Raw genomic sequence first — 25246 nt, 5'->3', positions numbered from 1 at the left:
GGAATGCTGGGGCTGCATCTGGAGGCTCTGACTGTGGGCTCTACTCCTACCACTTGTTTCCTGTCTTGGGGATGTATATAGCGTTGAAGAGAAAGACTTGTGGGAAAGATGCTCAACTTCCAAATAACAGAACGATATGATAAAAATGCTCATGCATAACAGGAAGGCTGACTGCAGTACATAAGGACAGCCTGGCAAAGGGAGAAACCTGAATGAGAGAAATTAGACAGTAATAAACAAATCCAAGAGTCATGAGACTGACTAATTCAGCATTTACTTTAATTCACAGCAATAGCAGTGATTCACAGCAGATGGTTCAGCTCTTTCTACTTACTCAAATGACTCGGAACTACCTTATATTTTTGTGACTTTATGTTATAATAACATTATTTTTACAATATAGTAGCTCACACTTTCAAGTGATAATTTAATGAATGAAAGCAACAATTTTAATATCTTCATTATCCTTCACATTCATCAATAAAGGGCAAGTAAGCAATGATGAAAGTTTGTGAAGTGAAATATTATGTATCTTACAGTTAAACGGAGTATCAGAGAAACTTGTTTTATATGCTGGACAATGAAGTAAGGCTACAGACATTTTAACAAAAAGTTATATAGAAAACAAACATATGTAGAAAAACATAACCAAGCAGATCAAAAATATCCACTGTATATTAATTTCTAAAGATGATACCTTTCCAAAGAAATATTTAATATAAAAATTATGAGGACGGCCATATTGCTTCAATCATTAAAAAGCATGCTCTAAAGCTCCCAATGTAATCCCCGAGTAAGTATTTCATGTGTTTGATTCTCCAAAAAGTGAGCAGTACCATTACCAAGAGATGTGAGGCAGACCAGCCGGCTGAAGACAATACTGTTTCACCTGCACTAAGAACAGACTGCTGCTTCATCCCAAATTTCTTTTCAAAACCATTTTGAATCAAATAGCCCTTATGTTTGCCTGACCTGATTCTGAAGGATTTCCAGGTTCCTTAATGTTGTTCCATTAATTGTCATAAATTCCATTTCACCTGACAACTGTTTAAAATTCCTGTAAAGGAATGAAATAAAAGCCATGAGGCAAGTGCATAAAGAAACAGAAAAACAAATTCAGTGGTTACAAATATTCCAGTAACATTACAACAAAAGTTTTAGCCCTCTGATAGGAAATCAAACCAAAAAAAGCCAGAAGAATATTCATTAAAAGATTGTCTTCCACCAGTGCTGGTGCTTTTAGGTAAACTGATGTGAAAGGACAGCCATTCTCACACCAAAAACTAAAACAAGGGAAGTAATGGTATTAACAGCTTTTTAGTTTTTTAATTTCCAGTAATAGAATCAAGCATAGTCTTTTAGTATCAGGAAAGCAAGTGGGGGGTCTCTTCAGGAAAAGCTATGCAATTTGCTAGAAAAATATGTCAAGATGCTTTAAAATGTCCTCCCTCTTCTTTGGCATGAGATCATCTTGATAAACACTTTAAAAACTTTTAATCAACATTCTGATACGTGCAAATGTTATTTATTCTATAATCAAGACCACACATTCATGTGGCTAATGTTTTAGTAGAGTCTAAACTGAAAAAGTAGAAATTATTTAAGTTCAAAGAATTCACATTTTCCTTATGCCCCTCCAAGTACCCCAAACTAGATTAAAAGCTCAGTAAATTTCAAATAAGCTTGAGTATTGAGTTCAATGTGATTACTAAATGCATGCACGATTCAAACTGCATCCTTGTTAGTCTTTCATGTTAAAAAACATATTAATCAATGCATTACTAATTCAATAATTAATTTCCTTTATAAATCAGTCCTTTGACATTTCTATCCACAGCACTTACAGACTTGATGGATCATTTTTCAAAGCAAGGAAAATAACAGCAGGTCACTAAGCTATTTGGAGGGGAAGCATGAATGTTTGCATCATAAAACCAATCCCACTCATCATGGCCCTAATAAGAGAAATAAAATCCAGTTTCCCAAGCCAGTGATGGAAGAAAGCCTTCATCTAGGAATCTAGAGCCTAGAATCAAGGCCAAGGAGCCAGTGTTCATTGAGAGATGCCTTAACTTCTAGATGACTTCCACAACAAAGACCCAGAGCCCTGAAAAAGAAATAACTTGCTGCATATTAGGAACACTACCTAGTGACTGAACATTGTCCTGTGGCAGTGTAATATACCTGTGACAGGTTTACCTAGCTTCCAAAAGACGACTTGTTAAAGATTTTCAGAGGGAAGCAACTCCAACACTGATAGCAGGTGTGTGCGGCCAATCTCTTCTTCTTGTAACTGTTAATCTGCCTTGCATTATGGAAATTTATGTTCTTCGGTGATCCTTATTAATAGATCTAAGCTCTGTGGAGGCATGGGTTATTCATGCCTTACACATTTTGCAGCACCTGCAGAGCCTAGCAGAAAGCAGATGCTCAGCAAAGGTCTGTCATCTTTCGATGGGGAGGCCAGTTTGGGTCTCTTTGTTTTCCTTTGAGTCATAAAGCCCAGAAATATATGTGAAACATCCAGAGACAATAATAAAATGTAAAACATTATTTTTAGGAAGAAACAATTGGGCAGTGATTTGCTGTACAAATGACAGATGTTCATACTCCTTCATGGTGAAAAACAGTTGAAAGTACTGCTAGCCTGGCCTCTGAGTTGGTATCCAACCAGGTCTCATAAGTTTAAATAAAGTCATTTACTTTCCCCTCTCCCGACAGGTTTAAACTACATCCTAGGGGTGATTAATGAACACTTGAGTACCTTAACATATTATTGACCAGAGATGTATTAATGCCACGGGCATGAGTTTCGACAAAAATGCCCCTGTCAATAAAATGTTAATCATTCTCAGACACTGGGAATGCTTAGCTGGCATCAAGAACCCACAATCCAGCAGCACTGACATCTGCACTGATCTTAATAAAAGAGATCGACCACTAGGAATATTAAGTTAAACCAATTCCTATGGCACAATAATTACCAAACAACTAAAAGAACTAACTCTGCTTTCAGGTTTCCCATGTTTGGATGATAAAGTACTCTGGAGTTGTGACTCTTCCTTACAAATACAAAAGAAATTTCCTCTGTTGGTGCCTATTTTCGATAGGAATTATATATATATTTTTGAACTCAGGGTTGTATCTGCCAGCATTCCCTAGTGATCAGGAATGATCACTGATTAAGCAACTCTAAATTATTTATCCTTTTGGAAGAAACCAAATTTGATATGCTTTGAAATAAACCTTATAAACAAGGCCTGGCTAGCATTCACACTGTGTGAACTTCGACAGAAATCTTCCAAGTAACATGGGAAAATACTTCATTAATATTTTGGACAACAATAATACATAGGATGTATATGTACATCAAGTTTTATAATGGGAGAAAAACATTCCTGCTAAAAATTGCCAAAGAAGTTTAGGATTCCACATCACTCCTATTTCAACTTTTAAAAAAATGAAAACCAATCTTTCTGATTCAGACAAAGGCAGCAAAGGTGCAGACCTTATGTGAAAGATCAATCCCTTACAAAGATTCTATTTAAATACTGTTAACATTATTTGAAAATGAAAACAGAAAAAAAAAAACCTACCATATGCACCATCTTACATATGAAATCCATAGTATAAAATAATTCTCTATATAGTTTTCAGAGTTCATACATTCACTATTAGTCTAACTTTTGATTGTTAACTTAGAAATTATATCATATTACAAAAATTCAGTTTTATTGTAAATTCACTTCTAATTTATTTGCAATTAAAATGAATATCTTTGCATTCCTAACTACTGCCAGTAAGCATATTAGAGAAGAAAATAGTAAGAAAGATGACCTACAGATCTCCAAGGATTCACTAGGAGAATACACAGTACTCAGCATACAGTTCATATAGCTATGATTTATTGCAGTGAAAGGATATAAAGCAAAATCAGAAAAGCGAAAAGGTACACAAGGCAAAGCCTGGAGGAAACCAAGGGCAAGCTTCCAAGAGTCCTCCTTGGCAGAAATACACAGGATGCACTTACCTACCCCAGAGTGAGTTGTGGCAATATATGTGAAATATTTACCAGAGAAGCTCATTAGAGACTCAGCACCCAGGATTTTTCACTGCTGCTGCTGCTGCTGCTATGTCGCTTCAGTTGTGTCCGACTCTGTGCGACCCCAGAGATGGCAGCCCACCAGGCTCCGCCATCCCTGGGATTCTCCACGCAAGAACATTGGAGTGGGTTGCCATTTCCTTCTCCAATGCGTGAAAGTGAAGTCGCTCAGTCGTGTCCGACTCTAGCGACCCCATGGACTGCAGCCTACCAGGCTCCTCCATCCACGGGATTCTCCAGGCAAGAGTACTGGAGTGGGGTGCCATTGCCTTCTCCGGATTTTTCACTGGGGGGCTGTTTTTACAAAGGTACCTGCTCCTGAGCAGGTGCCAAACTTACAGCTCTCAGAAAGTAAGTAGTTGTCCAATATAAACCATACTGCCTTCAGAAATGGTTTAGGCACAGGGAGTCATTCTTACCAGAAAATGCTGGAGATTGGCCCCAAATGCAAGTCCCGGATGCCAGTCAAGAGTCAAGCTTGAAGTAGGGTTTTCTAAGGATAAATGTCTCATCTGGCTTGCCATGTTAATCGGTTTTCAGTATCAGTGTTATATTTATATTCTTTTGTGTTCCTTCTAGTTTACTCTTTATTCCTAAATTGATCTTTTCTGGACATATAGTTCATTCTTAAGTCTTATCATCTCATTTCAAAGCCTTCCTATTTCTCATCTATTCTCCTTTGTTCTTTCACATTTAGCATCATTTCCTCAATGTCGTTTAGCTCATTTTGAAGTAGTAGGTTATAGTTTTTATTTCATCTGTGAGCATGTCTTTCTGGTGTGCATTTATTTTCTATAAGGATATTATCCTATTCCCCATTCTTTTCTATTATAATTTTATATGGGATTTTCAATTTTGTTCTTTTCCCACTGCTAATTTTTAAGTGAAAATTTGTTTTCCATAAGTTTCAAGACATAGACACTGTTTAGGAAAGCTGCTGTTACTTTATACATCTCCCTCTTCTGTTGCTTTTGTGTGGTATTTAATCATGGAACCTCACCTGCTTTCATTCATAAAAAGATTAAATGCATGAACATTGCTCTTTAGCCACAATTAGAAAACTGGACACATTGTATTACATATGCGTGCACACACACACATATATACACATACACATATGCATATAATTGTGTGTGTGTGTGTGTATTTTAAATTGTTTTTCAGGCAGTTGAACATCAGGCAGCATAGAACTGTGGTGCCTGAAAGAAAAACAAAAAGAGATAAACACTAGGACTAACGTCTCGGAGAGACCAAGGAAAGTTGAAACTGTGAGACCGAATGCCAGAGATGACAGAGACGCACACAGAGAGATGCAGAAGGGTGCGCTCAAGTCTTTGGCCAAGCCCTGATCCTTAAATTGTGGAGGACGTCACATGAGATCATAAGAAACAGCAGGATGAACAAGGACCAGGGTTCACACATGGCTTAGTATAGTTTGTTCTCTAATGAGAATGGCTGCTGCTGCTGCCAAGTCACTTCAGTCGTGTCCGACTCTGTGCGACCCCACGGACGCAGCCCACCAGGCTCCGCCATCCCTAGGATTCTCCAGGCAAGAACACTGGAGTGGGTTGCCATTTCCTTCTCCAATACAGGAAAGTGAAAGTGAAGTCACTCAGTCGTGTCCTACTCTTCTCGACCCCATGGACTGCAGCCTACCCCAGGCTCCTCCGTCCATGGGATTCTCCAGGCAAGAGTACTGGAGTAGGGTGCCCTTGCCTTCTCCAAATGAAAATAGAAATACCTCAAAATACTTGGGACACTGGGTAGAAGTCTCAGAAGTGCATTGGGTGGGGTTAAAATACACAAAGACAAGGACTTCCCAATCTTGGTACCAAATGATATTTTACTGAGACAGCTCCTATCTGTCCACTCCATCTCTGCAGAAGAGGAAGCAGCTTACTTACAGGATCAATATGATACAGGACAATTCTTCACAGAGCCAAAGGTAAGGGGCCAGTAAAGATAGAATATGGAAAGGCAAGAAAATTATTCTGTTACCCTTTTTTTCCCACTAGCTTTTAAGCTAGCACTTTCTTCGAAGGTCAATTGCCAGCTTTTAAATCTCTCAACTCTACAAAGTTAATCACTCTTTTAAAAAGCTGTCTATGTTAGTGGCTGTCCTCTTTATCTTCATCTTTATGGTCTGTGAAATTATGACTGAAATCAAGAATAAGAAAGGTGATGAAGTTTTATGAACGCTTTTAAATACGCCTTCTTAATACTACTTGTCAATTAACTGTGCTTTAATATAAAGCACAGTTCTTTACTCAACACTAAAATACATTCAATAGCAATCATAAATACAAACTGACCCAATTCTTAAGCCTTCTATTAATTTTTTATGTCAACTAACATTTTTAATACTCCTCAGTAACAATACCACACAAGTCACTCTTGCCCCAGAATACAGTATTCCATCAAGAGCAGGTAACTGAGTACAGTACTTACCAAATTCAATTTAAGAAATGTTTTTTAATATAACCCTACCCTTCTTAAAATTTTTCAGAAACCACTTACTTGGGTTTGGAAAGCACCTTTTCCAAGTTAAACTCTTTGAGGTATCTTATTATGGCAGCCAAAGAACAAATCACAGGCTTCTCCAAGTTAATGATGTCAGAAAAACTTTGAGAACCTAAAAAACAGAATATATACCTTCATTAAAATTATTATTCATCATATTTAAAAACAAACATTAAGTGAAATAAAATTTTGTTTATAATTATTGAAATAATCATTTAGACACTTAACTCCTAAAATTACCCTTTGGAAAAATACAGATTATAAATACCTAGAGTATGAAAAAGGGCAATTTTCTGAATTGAACCTTCTTTCAAAAGCAAGGGATCAAGTATTTTCAAAGTGTAAAATGCTCATCTGCTTTGACCCAGAAGTACTCCAAACTGCTTGTTAAAGATGTGTATACAAGGAAATGAGTTGAAAATCTTTCATAGTAGTAAAAAATTACAGAAAACCTAATTGAATATCAATTAATAGATAAATTTCAGTACCTCTAGATTGGTATGCACCTACTACTGGGAAGGACTTTCCCATTAGCTTTCCATCTGGTCTCCCACTCCCTGTGCCCTATCAGTTCAGTTTAGTTCAGTTCAGTCGCTCAGTCGTGTCCGACTCTTTGCGACCCCATGCATTGCAGCACGCCAGGCCTCCCTGTCCATCACCAACTCCCGGAGTTCACTCAGATTCACGTCCATCAAGTCAGTGATGCCATCCAGGCATCTCATCCTTTGTCGTCCCCTTCTCCTCCTGCCCCTTATCCCTCCCAGCATCAGAGTCTTTTCCAATGAGACAACTCTTCGCATGAGGTGGCCAAAGTACTGGAGTTTCAGCTTTAGCATCATTCCTTCCAAAGAAATCCCAGGGCTGATCTCCTTCAGAGTGGACTGGTTGGATCTCCTTGCAGTCCAAGGGACTTTCAAGAGTCTTCTCCAACACCACAGTTCCAAAGCATCAATTCTTCGGCGCTCAGCCTTCTTCACAGTCCAACTCTCACATCCATACATGACCACTGGAAAAACCATAGCCTTGACTAGATGGACCTTTGTTGGCAAAGTAATGTCTCTGCTTTTGAATATGATGTCTAGGTTGGACATAACTTTCCTTCCAAGGAGTAAGCGTCTTTTAATTTCATGGCTGCAGTCACCATCTGCAGTGATTTTGGAGCCCAAAAAAATAAAGTCTGACACTGTTTCCACTGTTTCCTCGTCTATTTCCCATGAAGTGATGGGACCAGATGCCATGATCTTAGTTTTCTGATGTTGAGCTTTAAGCCAACTTTTTCACTCTCCACTTTCACTTTCATCAAGAGGCTTTTTAGTCCCTCTTCACTTTCTGTCATAAGGGTGGTGTCATCTGCATATCTGAGGTTATTGATATTTTTCCCGGCAATCTTGATTCCAGCTTGTGTTTCTTCCAGCCCAGAGTTTCTCATGATGTACTCTGCATATAAGTTAAATAAGGAGGGTGACAATATACAGCCTTGACGTACTCCTTTCCCGATCTGGAACCAGTCTGTTGTTCCATGTCCAGTTCTAACTGTTGCTTCCTGACCTGCATACAGATTTCTCAAGAGGCAGGTTAGGTGGTCTGGTATTCCCATCTCTTTCAGAATTTCCCACAGTTTATTGTGATCCACACAGTCAAAGGCTTTGGCATAGTCAATAAAGCAGAAATAGGGTATTCTTAACAGAACAGGCAGAGGAATCCTTTTGAAAACGTACATCATATCATTAGATTACTTTGCTTTCAAATCCTGCAACATCTCTCAACTCACTGAGAGATGTGGCTCAAGTTCATAAGGATCTAAAACTCCCTAAAAAACCTGCTCTCCATCTCCTTTTATCTCTGAGCTTACCTCCTAATAGTCTCTTCCTTAGTTACTCTGTACCAGCACCCAGGCTCCCTGACATTCTTTAAACACACCAGGCACTTAAATACGCTATACTTAGTGTTGTTTCTGCCTGAGAAACTGTATCTTCACTCATCCATGTGGTTTTCCCCCTTAACCCCTCTAATCTTTGTTCCATCTTCTTTCAATTGCCATTTTCTCAGTGCGGTCTTCCTTCACCACTGCATTTAAAAATTCACCTCTTCCCCGTCTGTCTTCTTTTTAAACTCTGTGCATTTATTTATTTTTGGCTGTGCAGGGTCTTCGCCGCTGCGCGGGCTTTTTCTCTAGTTGCTGCAAGCAGGGGCTACTCTCCAGTTGTGACACACAGGCTTCTCAACCACGATGGCTTCTCTTGTTGCTGAGTACGAGCCCAGGGTGCGTAGGCTGCAGCAGCTGAGGCACGTGGGCTTAGTAGTTGCGGCTCCCAGAGTCTAGAGCACAGGCTCAGTGGTTGTGGTGCAGGGGCTTAGGTGCTCTGCGGCATGTGGGATCTTCCCAGACTAGGGATCAAACCCGTAGGACCTGCACTGGCAGCTGGGTTCTTTACCACTGAGCTACCAGGGAAGACCTTCCCTGCCTTTCTCTAAAGAACTCATCACCTTCAAACACTATTTTATTGTACACCTCCTCCCGCTAGACTAAAAAACTCCAGAAGGGCAGGAATTTTTGTCTAATTTCTTAAAGTATAAACAATACTTTTAATAGGCATTCAATAAAAATTAGTTGAAATAATAAATCCAAGTCATATTTAATAAAAATAAAGAATTATGCATGTTCATGTGTATACCTGTACATGAAAAAATTCTTAAGAATTTGACAGGAGGGACTTTTACCTTTTTCCTTATACACAACTATGTTTTGATTTTTTTTTTTGCAGTAGGTATTTACTACCTTTAGAAAAAATTATAAGACACTGTCTATAAATCTGTAATATAAAGTATATTACTTTCAACATAACTTTTTGTAAAAACAAGGTATAAATGAAGAATTAACTCTTTTCTCTTCTACTGAGAGTTTCATCTTTTGACTGCCCAGCTCTGTTCCCCAGGAAACCTTATAAAGATGGAATGCCAATGTGTTATGAGACAGCACTGCATATGGAGGAAATGGCCTGAAATCAGGAAATTGCATCCAGACTAGGAGAGGAATTACCTGATTCTAGAATTTTGGCCTTCCTTCAGTACACTGACTCTTTGAACTTGGTATGTCCTTTGGAGAAATTCCAGCAAGAGCTAAGGTTTCCTGTAGGGCAGACCCTGCATCCACCTGCTTTCTTTGCAGCTGAGTTGTCACTAGAGGATGCCGGGAAGTTCAGCGCCCAGTGGCTCTATGGACTGCTGCAAAGATGGAGAGGACTCCTCCCGCTAAAGAAATGGTGCTGCGCCAGCAAACTGGATTTTCTGTCCTATGTGATTCTAGGTGAACTGGATGCCAAGAGTGGCTTATGTATTTTCATGACTTAGTCCTGTCTTTAGCTGAGCATAATTTGATGATTCCTTGGCATTGGCCAAGACACCATGAGATTAAAAAGAATGGGGGGAAAATGCCATAAGACACTGATGCCTAAGAGGGAGCTGGGGGAGGTTGGTCCAAGGGTGAAAGCTTTGCAACAGGATAAAAACGGATCTTAACATAAGCTGGACTGGCAAGAATGAGGGGTGCAGGCCAGATCAAACAGACACTCAGCTGAGGAAACGTGAATCAGACAAATAATGGATTCAACCTATTAAGACCCTGTCAACAATGTTCTGGTATTTTAATTCTGGGCATTAATTTTTAGAAGTGCTAGCCTTCCTTAGGACATTTCTCCACACATTTTATAAAACTGCAAGGAAAATCATGGCCACCTTTTGAGGGAAGAAAGAAGGAAGATGACTCAGTAATTAACTTGTCACACTCCATGAATATGTCAAAAACACCACATTACTAAAATGGTCACAACTACAAAAAGCAACTGCAGTAATCCATCTGATAAGTGTAAGAACAGTGAATGCTTTCCTCTGCTTCTTCCAGTCGTTTATCAATAACTACCTAGCTTTCACTAGCCTTGAAGTCAAATGTGCACTTTTATCCAGATCTCAACTCAGTTACATTTGCAGACATATGGCTAACACGTATAAAATATTTACCTTTAATGTCGACTACATCTTTTGCATAAAATTCTGTAACCTCTTGGAAAGCATGGCTGTATTCAAAATACACATTCTTCATCCTTTCTACTCGAATTCTATCATCCCGCACACTGAAAGAAAAAAAACGAAAATTTAAAAAATAATTATACATAATCTTGAAAGATCTGTATTCAGGCCCTGACCTGACCAAAATAAATACTCATTCATTATTTTTTCCCAAGATGAAAAAAAAAAAAAAAAAGATCTAAGGTTTCCCTGTCAAAAGTCTATATTTAATAAAACACTATTACTTTAACTACTGGTATTTTATATCACCTCCACATAGTGAGCACTCTAAACATACTATTATCAAGAACTTATTAAAATTACAGTTACTTTAATAAACACCAAAGAGAGAAAAACGGAAAAGCAATCAATTTAACTGCATCATTTGTGTAAACCCACTAACAAGAGAACACATCACTGAGTATTTCTTTCCTCGAAAAGGCATCTTTGTCTGGTTGGCTCTGTGCTAAGTCCATTTCTTCTACCAGAGCCTCCCTAGTCAAATATAGTAAATTCCTCTTAGGTCCACTCCCACTCTTTACTTAAAAGAGGAACTTAAAAAGCCTCTTGATGAAAGTGAAAGTGGAGAGTGAAAAAGTTGGCTTAAAGCTCAACATCAGAAAACTAAGATCATGGCATCTGGTCCCATCACTTCATGGGAAATAGACGAGGAAACAGTGGAAACAGTGTCAGACTTTATTTTTTTGGGCTCCAAAATCACTGCAGATGGTGACTGCAGCCATGAAATTAAAAGACGCTTACTCCTGGGAAGGAAAGTTATGACCAACCTAGACAGCATATTCAAAAGCAGAGACATTACTTTGCCAACAAAGGTCTGTCTAGTCAAGGCTATGGTTTTTCCAGTGGTCATGTATGGATGTGAGAGTTGGACTGTGAAGAAAGCTGAGCGGTGAAGAATTGATGCTTTTGAATTGTGGTGTTGGAGAAGACTCTTGAAAGTCCCTTGGACTGCAAGGAGATCCAACCAGTCCATTCTAAAGGAGATCAGTCCTGGGTGTTCTTTGGAAGGAATGATGCTAAAGCTGAAACTCCAGTACTTTGGCCACCTGATGTGAAGAGTTGACTCATCGGAAAAGACTCTGATGCTGGGAGGGACTGGGGCAGGATGACAGAGAATGAGATGGCTGGATGGCATCACCAACTCGATGGACGTGGGTTTGGGTGAACTCCGGGAGTTGGTGATGGACAGGGAGGCCTGGCGTGCTGCAATTCATGGGGTCGCAAGGAGTCGGACACGACTGAGCGACTGAACTGAACTGAAGATTTCTTTAAAACTATGCATGTATGTGTATATGCTCATCTGATTACATAAACAAAATCATCAAATCATCATCCATGCTGCTAGTACACTCTCATCCATTTCCTATTTTGCTTTTCCCCCTTCCCCTCCCTCTTCTCCTGTCCTAATCACCTCACTCCCAAGCCATGGTAACAGCCTAGGAGGAATCCTTTCTCATTTTTCTCATGTTCATATGGTCACATACATATATACTCACACATACACACATACATATACATATATACTCACACATACTCCATTTCATAAAAATGGAGCGACTTTATATAAACTTTCCTGTATCTTGTTTTCTCTACTAAGCAATAACTCTTGGAATTGCCTCCAAATAAAGTGACCTAGATACAACTCATTCTTTCTAATGGCTAAAAAAATATCTGATAGTATGTAAAAGCCATAATTTATACAACCATTTCTTTACTATTGGACATTCACTTGATGTTAATATTTTGCCACATGTTACTTTAGAATATTTTTATCTAAAAAAGTTATAGATACAGATGTATCCAGCACACGTCCCTCTTCAGTCATATTCATCTACCATCTTCAGAAGTAAATGCTACCATCAACTTGGTGTATATCACCACCATGTATGTTTTTATATTTTACAACATATTTTATCATCTTTACACAATACATTGTATTGTTTCATGTTTTAAATCTCACATAAGCAATACTTTATTATACATACACTTCTACAACTTGCTTTTGTACTCAGTACTATGTTTCCAAGATTTGTACATAAAGCTAGACATGCTTCTTATATTTTCAATTATTTCTTATATTTGAGTAGACTTTTAAGATTTGTCATTCAAATTTAATTAATCCGAATTTATTTGGGGGGATGGTGTGAAGTTGAAAATACACTTTTATTTTCCATATGATTATCAATTAATGACCAAGCACCATTTATAAAACATTCCATCTTTTACTACTGATTTATGATGCTGCCCCCACATTTCTGTATATATGTGACACTGTTTCTAGCTTCTATCCTATTCTACTATCTTTTGTCTACCTCTGTATCAGGGCCATAGTACTGTAATTTCCATGGCTTGGTATCAATATCTGTGGCAAGGCCTCCACCTTGTTTTTCAAGATTGTCTTCATTACTCCTGGGCTTCTGATTTTCTTTAAAATTTTAGGTTCATTTTGTCAAGTTTTACAAAAATCTTATTGGGCTTTTGACTGGATTGCAATGAACTAATTTAGAGAGAAATGATATCTTAACAAATTAAGAGATCCCACTGTTAAAGATGGCATAAGATCTCTACTTATTCATGTCTTTTATATCTAACAATATTGTTCCATTATTTTTTCCACATTATATGTACCTTTGGTTGCACTCACTCTTAGATTAATAATACTATGAAGGGAATCTTTTCTTCTATTATATTTATTAAAAGCTTATCATTGGTGTACATGAACCCAAATTCTTATATGCAGCAATTATACTAAACACTTTTTTCTTATATTGTCTGTGTATATATTAATATCACCCACAAGAGGAAAATTTCTATTTTTCATTTCTTTTTCCTATCTCATTACACTACAAGCTAAGACCTCCAGGGCTACGTTGAACAAAGGTAATGCCAACAGGCATCCTTAGTTTCTTACTGAAGCTAATGGGAATGCTTCCAAAGTTTCAGCTCTTAAGTATGATATTTGCTGTGGGTTTTGGAGTAAATGACTTGTTAGCCAAAGGCTTGGTAAGTTCCCCAGTTTTTGCAAAAAGAAAAAAATTAGTCATAAATGATTACTGAATCTTACCTAATATTCTTTTTACAGGTGTTAAAATGATCATATGGTTTCCTCTCACTTAACCTCATATTATTCATATTTTCTAATGCTGAATGAACCCTGCATTCCTGGAATATATTATACTTGTAACGATGCTCTGTACTGCTTAAATAGTTATAAACTTGATTTCTTAGGTTTTTTCCCCCAGAATGTCTGTGCCAGCATACCTAGCTCCAAAGGCTTTTTCTGTTCTACTATAAAACTAGACAGGCATCAGCTGCTTCAGAAAGAAATCTTAAAGGGAGGATTTTCCCCCATCTGTGGTGCTGAAGAGGATTTTTCCACCTTAATCCAATGCAGAGAGTATCAGATTAACTCTTGCAAATCTCTCGTCAATTTTTATCTTCCTATAGACACCCTTAATACCTGAATTTTTAGAAGCCTGTTGCAAAGTTATTTAGCCACTCAAAGAGCAATGAGTGACCTTACATGAGTCCCACAATGTTTCTGTACAAGTTCCTAGAGTGAACACACGAGGCAGCTGGTAACTCAATTACTGTTCTAATTAACATTTTGTTCGAGAAGCAGATAAGAATTTAGAAACCCATTAAATCTGATAAAAAATGACTTGTCAGTTATCTTTGAGGCTTTCCATGGAAGCATTACAAGAGTGTTAAATTCAACATTTTGCAATCTGTATGTTAAATACCCTCCTACATTTTTTCCCCCCCACAAACTGGTTGGAGTTATATGTGAAATCTCTAATCTGTGGTTTCCTAGATTTTTTTCTTTTTATGGTAAAATCAAATCACTGTATCTTCAAAACAAAAGCCTTCCTGAAACACTAAATACATAAAGAGTAATATCCAGCCAGAGAATTTTGTCAAACTGGATATTAGTAAAATTTCTATGTTCAACAGAGAACTGTCAATCTTGGTTTCTTCAAACTGCAGCCTGCGGAAATACCCGGGTGGAAAACACCAGCAACAAACATTAAAAGCACAGGTGCCACACTCCAAATGTGTTCAATCTGAATTCAGCAGGAAGCTGGGGGAGAGAGGGTATTTTCAGCAGCATTTTGGGGGTGATCCACAGGCAAAGTGCAAACCACAAACACTCATCTATATGAAAAATACTGGTGACCATCACAGGACTAGAGTACGAAGTGGAAATGTAAATCTCCAAAGGCAGTCCATGTTTTAGCTGCTCTATTAGAGGTGGGCAGTCAGTATCTTTGCACCAAAAAAACCAGTAAGGAAGTCAACTAAGGTCAAGTAATTGACACAGGACTTTAAAAACGATTTTAAAAAAACAGAAACAAAAAAACATCTTCCCACCCTCTTAAGAAGCTGTTTGTGACCAGGGGTTGAAGCCTTCTGAATGGAAAAGAGGCCGCAGAAGCTATGCTCCTCCAGGGACCTGGGGAGGCAACTGCCCTTCTGGGCCGGATGGGAGGACCACTGTCAACATGCGAGGAGTCTCAGTCATCACACGGGGTAGGCAAAGCTGGACTGTCTTAAGATTTCCAATTTAAAAATTCCTTTTTGTGTATTACATGCCTGCCAGTTGCCAGATATACTGTATTTGAAAAGTTAAGCAGTGATAAGACTCTCAACAAGAGCGGAGTCCATAATAAAAAAGAGGGGGAGCTTTAGACCGAGGAACTTTTAAAGTCAACTTGGACATAAAACTGGTAATTTTCAGGTGTTGAGTAACAGACTACCTACAAAGGTTTTGATAATGTAATTGTGACCAAATGTCAGCTTACCAATTTTATGATCTATGCTGACTTTGGAAACTATCATTTTTATATATAAAAAAAAAGCCTTGTTAAAGGCTGATAATCTACTCTAGGAAAACTCAAGGCCTTTTCTGACAGTGTATTTACTGATAATAACAATACAGACTGAGTTCCAAGCTTGCTGAGTGATTAAATTCTGTCCTCTGAAAACAGAATGCAATAGAGGTTGAGATTAAATAAAACAGACCATGTAACATAGTCATGCTGTCTCCATATTAGGATGAAATTCATTAATTTTATCACTGCTCATAATAGGGAACTGCCACCACTTTCTTAAAAGACAAAGGGCATAATGTCAAATTATAAAGACAACCACTAGAACAAAAATATCAGAATAACCCCAGCAGAACAGCAAGGAAAACATACCACAGTGAAAGATTCTTTGAAAGATATTTAAAAAAGAAAATTAAATACCGGCAAGCTAATATCACATATATCTGCCATGACAACAAATGTGAGTTAAACTCACCTATTTAAAGAAAATTAACCTCAGACTGGATTACAAGATAGAAAAACTTTCTACACTACCAATAGGAACAAAATTTTAAATCATTCAGAAAGGGTAGAAATGGATATGCGGGGAGCGAGCTCCGCCTCTGGCAAAGGTCATGAGGAAGGAGGCTTGGCATACGCAAAGGCGGGATCAAGCCTCAGGAGTCTCCCTGGAAATTCTCGAGCAATCTACCCCCAAAACCAGAGTCTGCCTACTTTCTGCTTTGTGCTTTCACCTACACCTCTGACTTTACGGGGGGCTGTCCCCCACTACCTCTCTGAAAAAAGAGTTAGCTTACAGCTCCAGTTAATAATTCCTGGGTGTGACAGTGTTTCAACCTACAAACTCCCTTGAAGTCCTCTAGCCTGCCTGAATAGGTTTTTCCGGCCACATGTGATTGCTCAGAGCCTCCAAACTGTGAGAGGCATGAGATGTTCTAAACTGTCTAAATACAGATTCCTTTGAGCAGTTAAAAGATTGATTAGAAATTGTATTGGTGAAGGGATTCTCACTTGTTGGGCCAATGTTTGCTGCTAAGTCTCCATATCCCTTACCTGCTGTGTCCCTGGCAGTGTATTGATTAATATAATTGGTGTAAATAGTAGCTTTAATGTTTGTAACCTGGGACCCTTGAGTTAATTCTTTTTCTTGTTATAGCCCACCACACCTTTGCTCTGTAGGAATGCAACTTTATCTAATGCTTTTTGGAGGCTGGCGCCTGACTTTAGAATAATCACCTTTAGAGGAAAAGGCCTCCGGGCCAGAAGATGATGCAAATCACCTAAACTTTTGCATATGATAAGTTTGCAGGAAGAAAGCCTGGCTTGCTGCATGACTCTACCCCTTCCCCCATTATCCTCTATGCATAACTTAAGGTATAAAAACTACTTTGGAAAATAAAGTGCCGGCCTTGTTCACCGAAATTTGGTCTCACCATGTCGTTCTTTCTCTTACCTTCTGGCTGAATTATTCAGCCTCTTTTCTCCACTGAATTTCCTCACTGAGCTATCCTTATTTCAGCCTCTTTTCTCCACTGAATTTCCTCACTGAGCTATCCTTATTTCAGCCTCTTTTCTCCACTGAATTTCTTCACTGAGCTATCCTCATTCTATTACTCTTTATATCCTTAATTAACGTTTAATTAAGCAGTTGTTTCCTGATCCTCGCCGACGCCGTCCCCGCTTCGAATACCCTGGATCAGCCGGGGCTGGTCCCCGGCATGGATAGATGGTAAAAACTGCCCAGATGGATATATTAGGCTAACACAAATTTTTTTTAAAAAGCGTGGGACAAGATTTTGCTATTAGACAAGGTAAAATTCAGGACAAAAAGCATTACAACAAGACAAAGAGAGCTACTTAAAGATAAAAAGGACAGGATAGAAGAAAAGCTTTCCATCCCATATTCTTTTAAGACTTTTAAATTTCTGATCCATTAGAATATACTACTTATTAAAAACTGCTTATTAAGAAGAGAGAAAAAAAAAAGGAAACCAGATTTACATAGGCGCTCCCGGAAGACGTCTGTCCATTTCCCCCAACTTGAACCTGAAAGGCTAGGAGATCAGGAGACGGAGTGGCTGCCGCCATCCTGCCACCTTGCGGAACACAAGCCGTCGGCCAACACCAGAGTGGGAGACAAAGGAGAAGAGCTCATAAACCCAGCCATGCCTAATTCCAGCCCACCTTCAAGCTTTTCACTGATGTGAACCAAGATGCTCATTTTCTACTTTTTAAAAATTCAGTAACAACTCAGTAGAAAGTATAGGGTTTTAGAAAAGTCAAAAAGGAGTCTTTCACTGTCCAGAGAAGGAGGCAGACACCATCTCACAGAGAGCATCTTAAAGATGGCAACAAATGGAAGTGAGAAAAACCCAGCCTGATTTCAGCTGGTGAGGCTGCTTCAGCCCCAACCGAGAGGGAGACAGAGGATAAGTCAGAGATTCTAGAGACCACGATGACCCCCCCTTCCCCACCATGCAGAGCGAGAAGGACCCTTGCCAAGTTACTGCTGGGGGCTAGAAAGTAAAAGCAGCTTTAGGGCCAAGCCCCTGCAGGATTAGAAACAGCTGAGGTAAAGAAACACTAGGACGTGGCCCCAGAGGACAGCCCAGCTGGGGAGCGAGGGGAAGGACTGAGAATTTCCTAGCGCACTGTGTAAACCCCATGGGGCCTGAGGCAGAGAGAAGGCCTAAGGTCCAGCGAGTAACCAAGACCGGCAGCTGTGCTTGCTGTTCTAAAGACTAAGATAGGAGATCTTATCTTAAGGGAAGACGTCTATACTAGCTAAAGTCATGTCTTTCCAAGAAAATCTGGTTTTTATTTTTTCTTTTACATTAGTAGTTACTTTAAGAGGGAAAAACAAAAAACAAAAAAACAGGTAACACGCCATCAAAAAATTGCTAATCTGTCTGGAAATTGCTAACCTGAAGGAAAGCACTTCTATCTGCAATAAGGTTAGGAAAATAAAGAGAATTAGAGTGCTCAAAGTTGGGGAGCCAGTGGGAAGGGGAAGATGAAGGGAGAGGAAAAGGGGGCAGAAAGTCCAGGGGCCTAGAGAAGGCGTCATTTCTGTCCACAGTCATAATCAGCTCTTCTTCCCTGACCCAAGAAATCTTTCCCAAGGATGAACTCCCATGGAACAGTATTTTAAAACCTCCATCTCTTCTTAATCTTTCAGTCTATCCCAATCATGAATCTTTTTACCACCCATCTCCACATACCACAGCCACAGGCCTGTGCACACATTCTAACTTAACAAGCCAGCCAGGACTCACCTCCTCTAAGAAGCTTTCCCAGAAGAATAACCACAGGCCAGGATGACCTGTGCTTTCTACTGGACCCGCGGGACTGTGGTTTGTAAAGTAATACCTTCAGAAATAGATTTGTAAAGTAATACCTTCAGAAATAGTTACTTTGTTTGAAGCCCACATACTTTTTGTCAAGAACTTTACTGCCAGAGAGAGAAATACAAACCGTAATATGCATTACAAAGGAATGAAAGTTTCATGGAATATTAACCAAAATAATGTCAACTGTGCTATAAAACATTCAGTTCAGTTCAGTCGCTCAGTTGTGTCTGACTCTTTGCGACCCCATGAATCGCAGCACGCCAGGCCTCCCTGTCCATCACCAACTCCCAGAGTTCACTCAAACTCACGTCCATCAAGTCGGTGATGCCATCCAGCCATCTCATCCTCTGTCGTCCCCTTCTCCTCCTGCCCCCAATCCCTCCCAGCATCAGGGTCTTTTCCAATGAGTCAACTCTTTGCATGCGGTGGCCAAAGTACTGGAGTTTCAGCTTTAGCATCATTCCTTCCAAAGAAATCCCAGGGCTGATCTCCTTCAGAATGGACTGGTTGGATCTCCTTGCAGTCCAAGGGACTCTCAAGAGTCTTCTCCAACACCATAGTTCAAAAGCATCAATTCTTCGGCGCTCAGCCTTCTTCACAGTCCAACTCTCACATCCATACATGATCACAGGAAAAACCACAGCCTTGACTAGACGAACCTTTGTTGGCAAAGTAATGTCTCTGCTTTTGAATATGCTATCTAGGTTGGTCATAACTTTCCTTCCAAGGAGTAAGTGTCTTTTAATTTCATGGCTGCAGTCACCATCTGCAGTGATTTTGGAGCCCAGAAAAATAAAGTCTGACACTGTTTCCACTGTTTCCCCATCTATTTCCCATGAAGTGATGGGGCCAGATGCCATGATCTTCGTTTTCTGAATGTTGAGCTTTAAGCCAACTTTTTCACTCTCCTCTTTCACTTTCATCAAGAGGCTTTTTAGTCCCTCTTCACTTTCTGTCATAAGGGTGGTGTCATCTGCATATCTGAGGTTATTGATATTTCTCCCGGCAATCTTGATTCCAGCTTGTAACATTACTCCTTTTGAAATCCAGAAGCAGCAGAGGTGAAGGAAGGGAATGGCTGCTTCTCTGTGTTTTTCCTGAGAAGCTGTATAATAGAGTGGTTCCGAGCCTGTGCTTCAGAACCAGGAAAATCTGGGTGAAATCCCAGTTCTGCCCCTTACTGGTGGAATACCTTAGACTTAACAGCCTTAGGCCTCAGTTTCCTGGAAATCTGTATTAAAAGAACAGCTGCTCCCTCATAGGGTTTGTGACGATTAAGTCAGTCAATAAATATAAAGCCCTTAGAATAGGTATCTAATACCTACTGTTAGCTATTGCTATTATTATTAATATTCTCACTACTACTTAAGAATGAGAGATAGCAGTAGTCAGGTGCTCAAGGGCAAAAGAGAGAGCTTTAAAAACAGATGGAACTGGGCAGGACAGGCACAAAGGAAAGACCACGCCAGCAATGAGAAATATTCTCAGTAGCTCCCACGATGTGTTTCTAACGGCAGCTTTTTCACTCCAGGGATGAAGCTGAGGAAAAGCTAAAGAGGGATTGCAGAAACTACTGCCCCCCCAAAATAGACACAAACCGTTTTCATTAAACAAGGAGAAACAAAAGAAGTCATTCTAAGGGTCATTTAAATAGCAGTCTTCAGAGTAAAGTAAGCCAGAAAGAGAAAAATAAATATTGTATTTTAACGCATATATGTGGAGGCTAGAACAATGGTACAGATGAACCTATTTGCAAGGCAGGAATAGAGATGCAGACAGCGAACAGACACAGGACAGGCAGGGGATGGGATGAATTGGGAGACTGGGATTGACATGTACACACCACCATGTGTAAAATAGACAGCCAGTGGGAATCTGCTGTGCAGCACAGGGAGCTTAGCTGGGTGCTCTATGGTGACCTAGATGGGTGGGATGAGAAGTGGGAGTGGCAAGGAGAACCAAGGAGGAGGATATATGGATATATGGATATACATGTAGCTGACTCACTTTGCCGTACAGCAGAAACGAACAACACTGTAAAGCAACTGAATTCCAATAAATCAAAATTTTTTTAATTTTTAAAAATGAGAAAACAAAAGATATGGATTAATTTTAAAGTTAAGCGTTAGAAAAATTAACAAAAGCTGCTAAACTCTAAAACTGATAACCTCGATATATACACACTACTACATATAAAATAGGTAACTAATAAGGACCTACTGTACAGCACAGAGAACTCTACTCAACACTCTGGGATGACCTATATGGAAAAAGAATCTGAAAAAGAGTGGAATGTATGTGTATGTTTAAATGATTTCAGGCTTCCCAGTGGCACAGTGGTAAGGCAACCACCTGCCAATGTAGGAGACACAAGGGACATGGGTCCAAGCTGGGTGGGGAAGATCCCCTAGAGTCAGAAATGGCAACCTACTCCAGAATTCTTGCCTGGGAAATCTCATGGACAGAGGAGCCTGGCAGGCTGCAGTCCATGGGGCTGCAGAGTCAGACACGACTGAGCACCCAAATCCACACACATATGCGCATATCTTTTCCCATACTCTTCTCCATCACGGTGTATTACAGGATACTGAATGTAGTTCCCTGTGCTATACAGTAGGATCTTGTTTATCTATTTTGTATATAGCAGTTTGCATCCATTAATCCCGAACTTCTAATTTATCCCTCTTCCACTCCCACCTTTGATAAACACAAATTTGTTTTCTGCGTCTGTGAGTCTTTCTCTGTTTTGTTAATAAGTTTATTTGTACGACATTTTAGATTCTGCATATAATGAGCAGAGGATAAGATAGTTAAGACAGCATCAACAACTCAATGGACATGAATTTGAGCAGACTCCAGGAGATAGTAAGGGCTTCCCAGGTGGCACTCGTGGTAAAGAATCCACCTGCCAATGCAGGAGATACAAGAGATGTGGGTTCGATCCCTTAATCAAGAAGATCCCTTGGAGAAGGAAATGTCAACACACTCCAGTATTCTTACCTTGGAAATCCCATGGACCTAGGAGCCTGGCGGGCTACAGTCCATGGGGGTCACATGAGTCAAGACATGACTGAGTGATCGAGCACACACACACCAGAAGACAGTGAAGGACAAGGGAGGCTGGCATGCTGCAGTCCATGGAGCTGCAGAACTGGACACAACTTAGCAACTGAACTACAAGACAAGTGGTATCGTGTGGTATCTGTCGTCCTCTGTCTGACTGACTTTACGTAGTGTGATAATCTCTGATAATCTAGGTCCATCCATGTTGCTATAAATAACGTCATTTCATTCTTTTTTATGGCTGAGTAATATTCTATATATGTACCAAATCTTCTTTATTCATTCATCTGTTGATAGACATTTAGGGTTGTTTCCATGTCTTGGATACTGTAAATAGTGATGCTAAACACAAAAGCATGTATCTTTTCAAATTAGAGTTTTCTCTAGATATATACCCAGGAATGGGACTGCTAGATCTTATGGCAATTCTATTCCTAGCTTTATAAGGAACCTCCATACTGTTTTCCATAGTAGCTGCACCAATTTACATTCCCACCAATAGTGTAGGAGGGCAACCCATTTTCTTCTTTAACAAGCAAAAGAAGCATATGAAAACATCATTGGTGATCAAAAAAGAAAAAGTAAGTTAAAACCAAAAATGAGACACGACTTCACACTCACTATAATGGCTAAAATTAAAAACAATGTTAACACCAAGGACTGGCAAAGATATAGGACAACTATAATCCTCATATCCTGCTGACGACAGCACATAATTGGGTAACTAAGAGTTTGGTTGGGCTTCCCTAGTGGTCCGGTGGTTAGGAATCCACCTGCCAACACAGGGGACACAGATTTGATCCCTGGTCCAGGAAGATTCCACATGATGCAAGGCTACTAAGCCCAGGCTCCAGAGCCTACACTCTGGAGAAGCCATGGCAACCAGAAGCCTGTGTGCCATAACGAGCGAGTAGCCCCTGCTCTCAGCAGCTGGAGAAAACTCATGCACACCACAAAGACCCAGTGCAGCCAAAAATAAATAAAATTAAAAGTTTGGCTGTTTCTTATACAGGTAAATATATACTTACCAACACAGCCCAGCGATTCCACTCCTAGGTATTTGCCCAAAATAGAAATACATGTCCCAAGAAGACTAGAATACCAACACGCCCAGCAGCTTTACTGCAAATGGGCAAACACTCAAACGTTCAGCAAGTGAATGGATAAACAAATTCTGTGGAAATACTACAAACAATAAAAAGGAACAAACTACTCACACACTCATAGGTTTTATGCTGTAAGGGGCTGTACACAAACAATGCATACTGTAATGAGCCCATCTATGTGAAACTCTGTAACAGTCTAACCAGATCAGTATTCGTTTGGAGTAGGAGGTGGAGGTAGGGAGAAGAATCCAAAGAGGTACAGGGAAATTTCTGAAAAGAGGGAAATGTTCTATATCTTAATTGGGGTGGTGGTTACATTGATGTATATATTTTTTCAAAACTGATTTGACTTATACACTTAAATTGTGTAAATTGTATTGCATGTAAATTATACTCAATTAAAGCTGATTAAAAATTAAAGCTTTTGATATTTGCCATTATAATTTATAGCTGAAAATATTCTATTAAGAAATCTGAACATTGGCCTTAGGAAGCATCACTATGAACAAAGCTAGAAGAGGTGATGGAATTCCAGTTGAACTATTTCAAATCCTAAAAGATGATGCTGTGAAAGAGCTGCACTCAATATGCCAGCAAATTTGGAAAACTCAGCAGTGGCCACAGGACTGGAAAAGGTCAGTTTTCATTCCAGTCCCAAAGAAAGGCAATGCCAAAGAATGTTCAAACTATCGCACAATTGCACTCATCTCACACGCTAGCAAAGTAATGCTCAAAATTCTCCAAGCCAGGCTTCAACAGTACGTGAACTGTGAACTTCCAGATGTTCAGGCTGGATCTAGAAAAGGCAGAGGAACCAGAGATCAAATTGCCAACATCCACTGGATCATGGAAAAAGCAAGAGAGTTCCAAAAAAAATCTACTTTATTGATTACACCAAAGCCTTTGACTGTGTGGATCTCAATAAACTGTGGAAAATTCTTCAAGAGATGGGAATACCAGACCACCTGACCCGCCTCTTGAGAAATCTGTATGCAGGTCAAGATGCAACAGTTAGAACCGGACATGAAACAACGGACTGGTTCCAAATTGGGAAAGGAGGACGTCAAGGCTGTATATTGTCACCCTGCTTATTTAACTTCTATGCAGAGTACATCACGCGAAATGTCGGACTGGATGAAGCACAAGCTGGAATCAAGATTGCCGGGAGAAATATCAATAACCTCAGATATGCAGATGACACCACCCTTCTGACAGAAAGTGAAGAAGAACTAAAGAGCCTCTTGATGAAAGTGAAAGAGGAGAGTGAAAAAGTTGGCTTAAAACTCAACATTCAGAAAACTAAGATCATGGCATCCGGTCCCATCACTTCATGGCAAATAGATGGGGAAACAACAGAAACAGTGAGAGACTTCATTTTCTTAGGCTCCAAAATCACTGCAGATGGTAACTGCAGCCATGAAAGTAAAAGAGGCTTGCTCCTTGGAAGAAAAACTATGATCAACCTAAACAGTATATTAAAAAGCAGAGACATTACTTTGCCAACAAAGGTCAATCTAGTTAAAGCTATGGTTTTTCCAGTGGTCATGTATGGATGTGAGAGTTGGACTATAAGGAAAGCTGAGCACTGAAGAATTGATGCTTTTGAACTGTGGTTTTGGAGGAGACTCTTGAGAGTCCCTTGGACTGTAAGGCGATCCAACCAGTCAATCCTAAGGGAAATCAGTCCCAAATATTCATTGGAAGGACTGATGCTGAAGCTGAAACTCCAACACTCTGGCCACCTGATGCGAAGAATTGACTCATTGGAAAAGACCCTGATGCTGGGGAAGACTGAAGACAGAAGGGGACGACAGAGGATGAGATGGTTGGATGGCATCACTGAAGTGATGGACATGAGTTTGAGCAAGCTGTGGGAATTGGTGATAGACAGGGAGGCCTGGCGTGCTGCAGTCCATGGGGTTGCAAAGAGTAAGACATGACTGAGCAACTATACTCAACATTTAGACTAACAAATTCCTATGCAAATGTGTATTTCAAATACATTTTTGGAATAAGATCCTAATTCTAGCATTTATTCAGCAAAAACTATGGTGCAACTTCTTTTTGAAGAAAAACATTTAACTCTAAAAAGTACATTCCATATTTACATGCTTTGAGATGATCACAGTTTAAATGTCAACCACTGTTTTACATACATACAATCATCCTAATACCAAGCAAATTTTTACA

General features: G+C 39.5%; 1 protein-coding gene across 3 annotated transcripts in view; it reads right to left on the bottom strand.

Moving 5' to 3' along the window:
• The window catches only part of MSH3 (mutS homolog 3), a 182690-nt gene that overhangs the window by 124276 nt on the left and 33168 nt on the right, over positions 1 to 25246 (bottom strand). For all 3 annotated transcript variants that reach the window (XM_005904548.2, XM_070373062.1, XM_070373063.1), the window contains exons 9-11: positions 10640 to 10752; positions 6620 to 6734; positions 973 to 1057 (exon numbers count right to left, since the gene is read on the bottom strand). In XM_005904548.2, the coding sequence (XP_005904610.2) occupies positions 973 to 1057; positions 6620 to 6734; positions 10640 to 10752 (313 nt within the window). The remainder of the gene's footprint in view (positions 1 to 972; positions 1058 to 6619; positions 6735 to 10639; positions 10753 to 25246) is intronic.

This window comes from Bos mutus, chromosome 7 (assembly GCF_027580195.1).
Source record: "Bos mutus isolate GX-2022 chromosome 7, NWIPB_WYAK_1.1, whole genome shotgun sequence".
Classification (NCBI taxonomy): Eukaryota; Metazoa; Chordata; class Mammalia; order Artiodactyla; family Bovidae; genus Bos; species Bos mutus.
The sequence above is the reverse complement of the archived record's forward strand: the minus strand, read 5'-3'. Positions and strand labels throughout refer to the sequence as shown.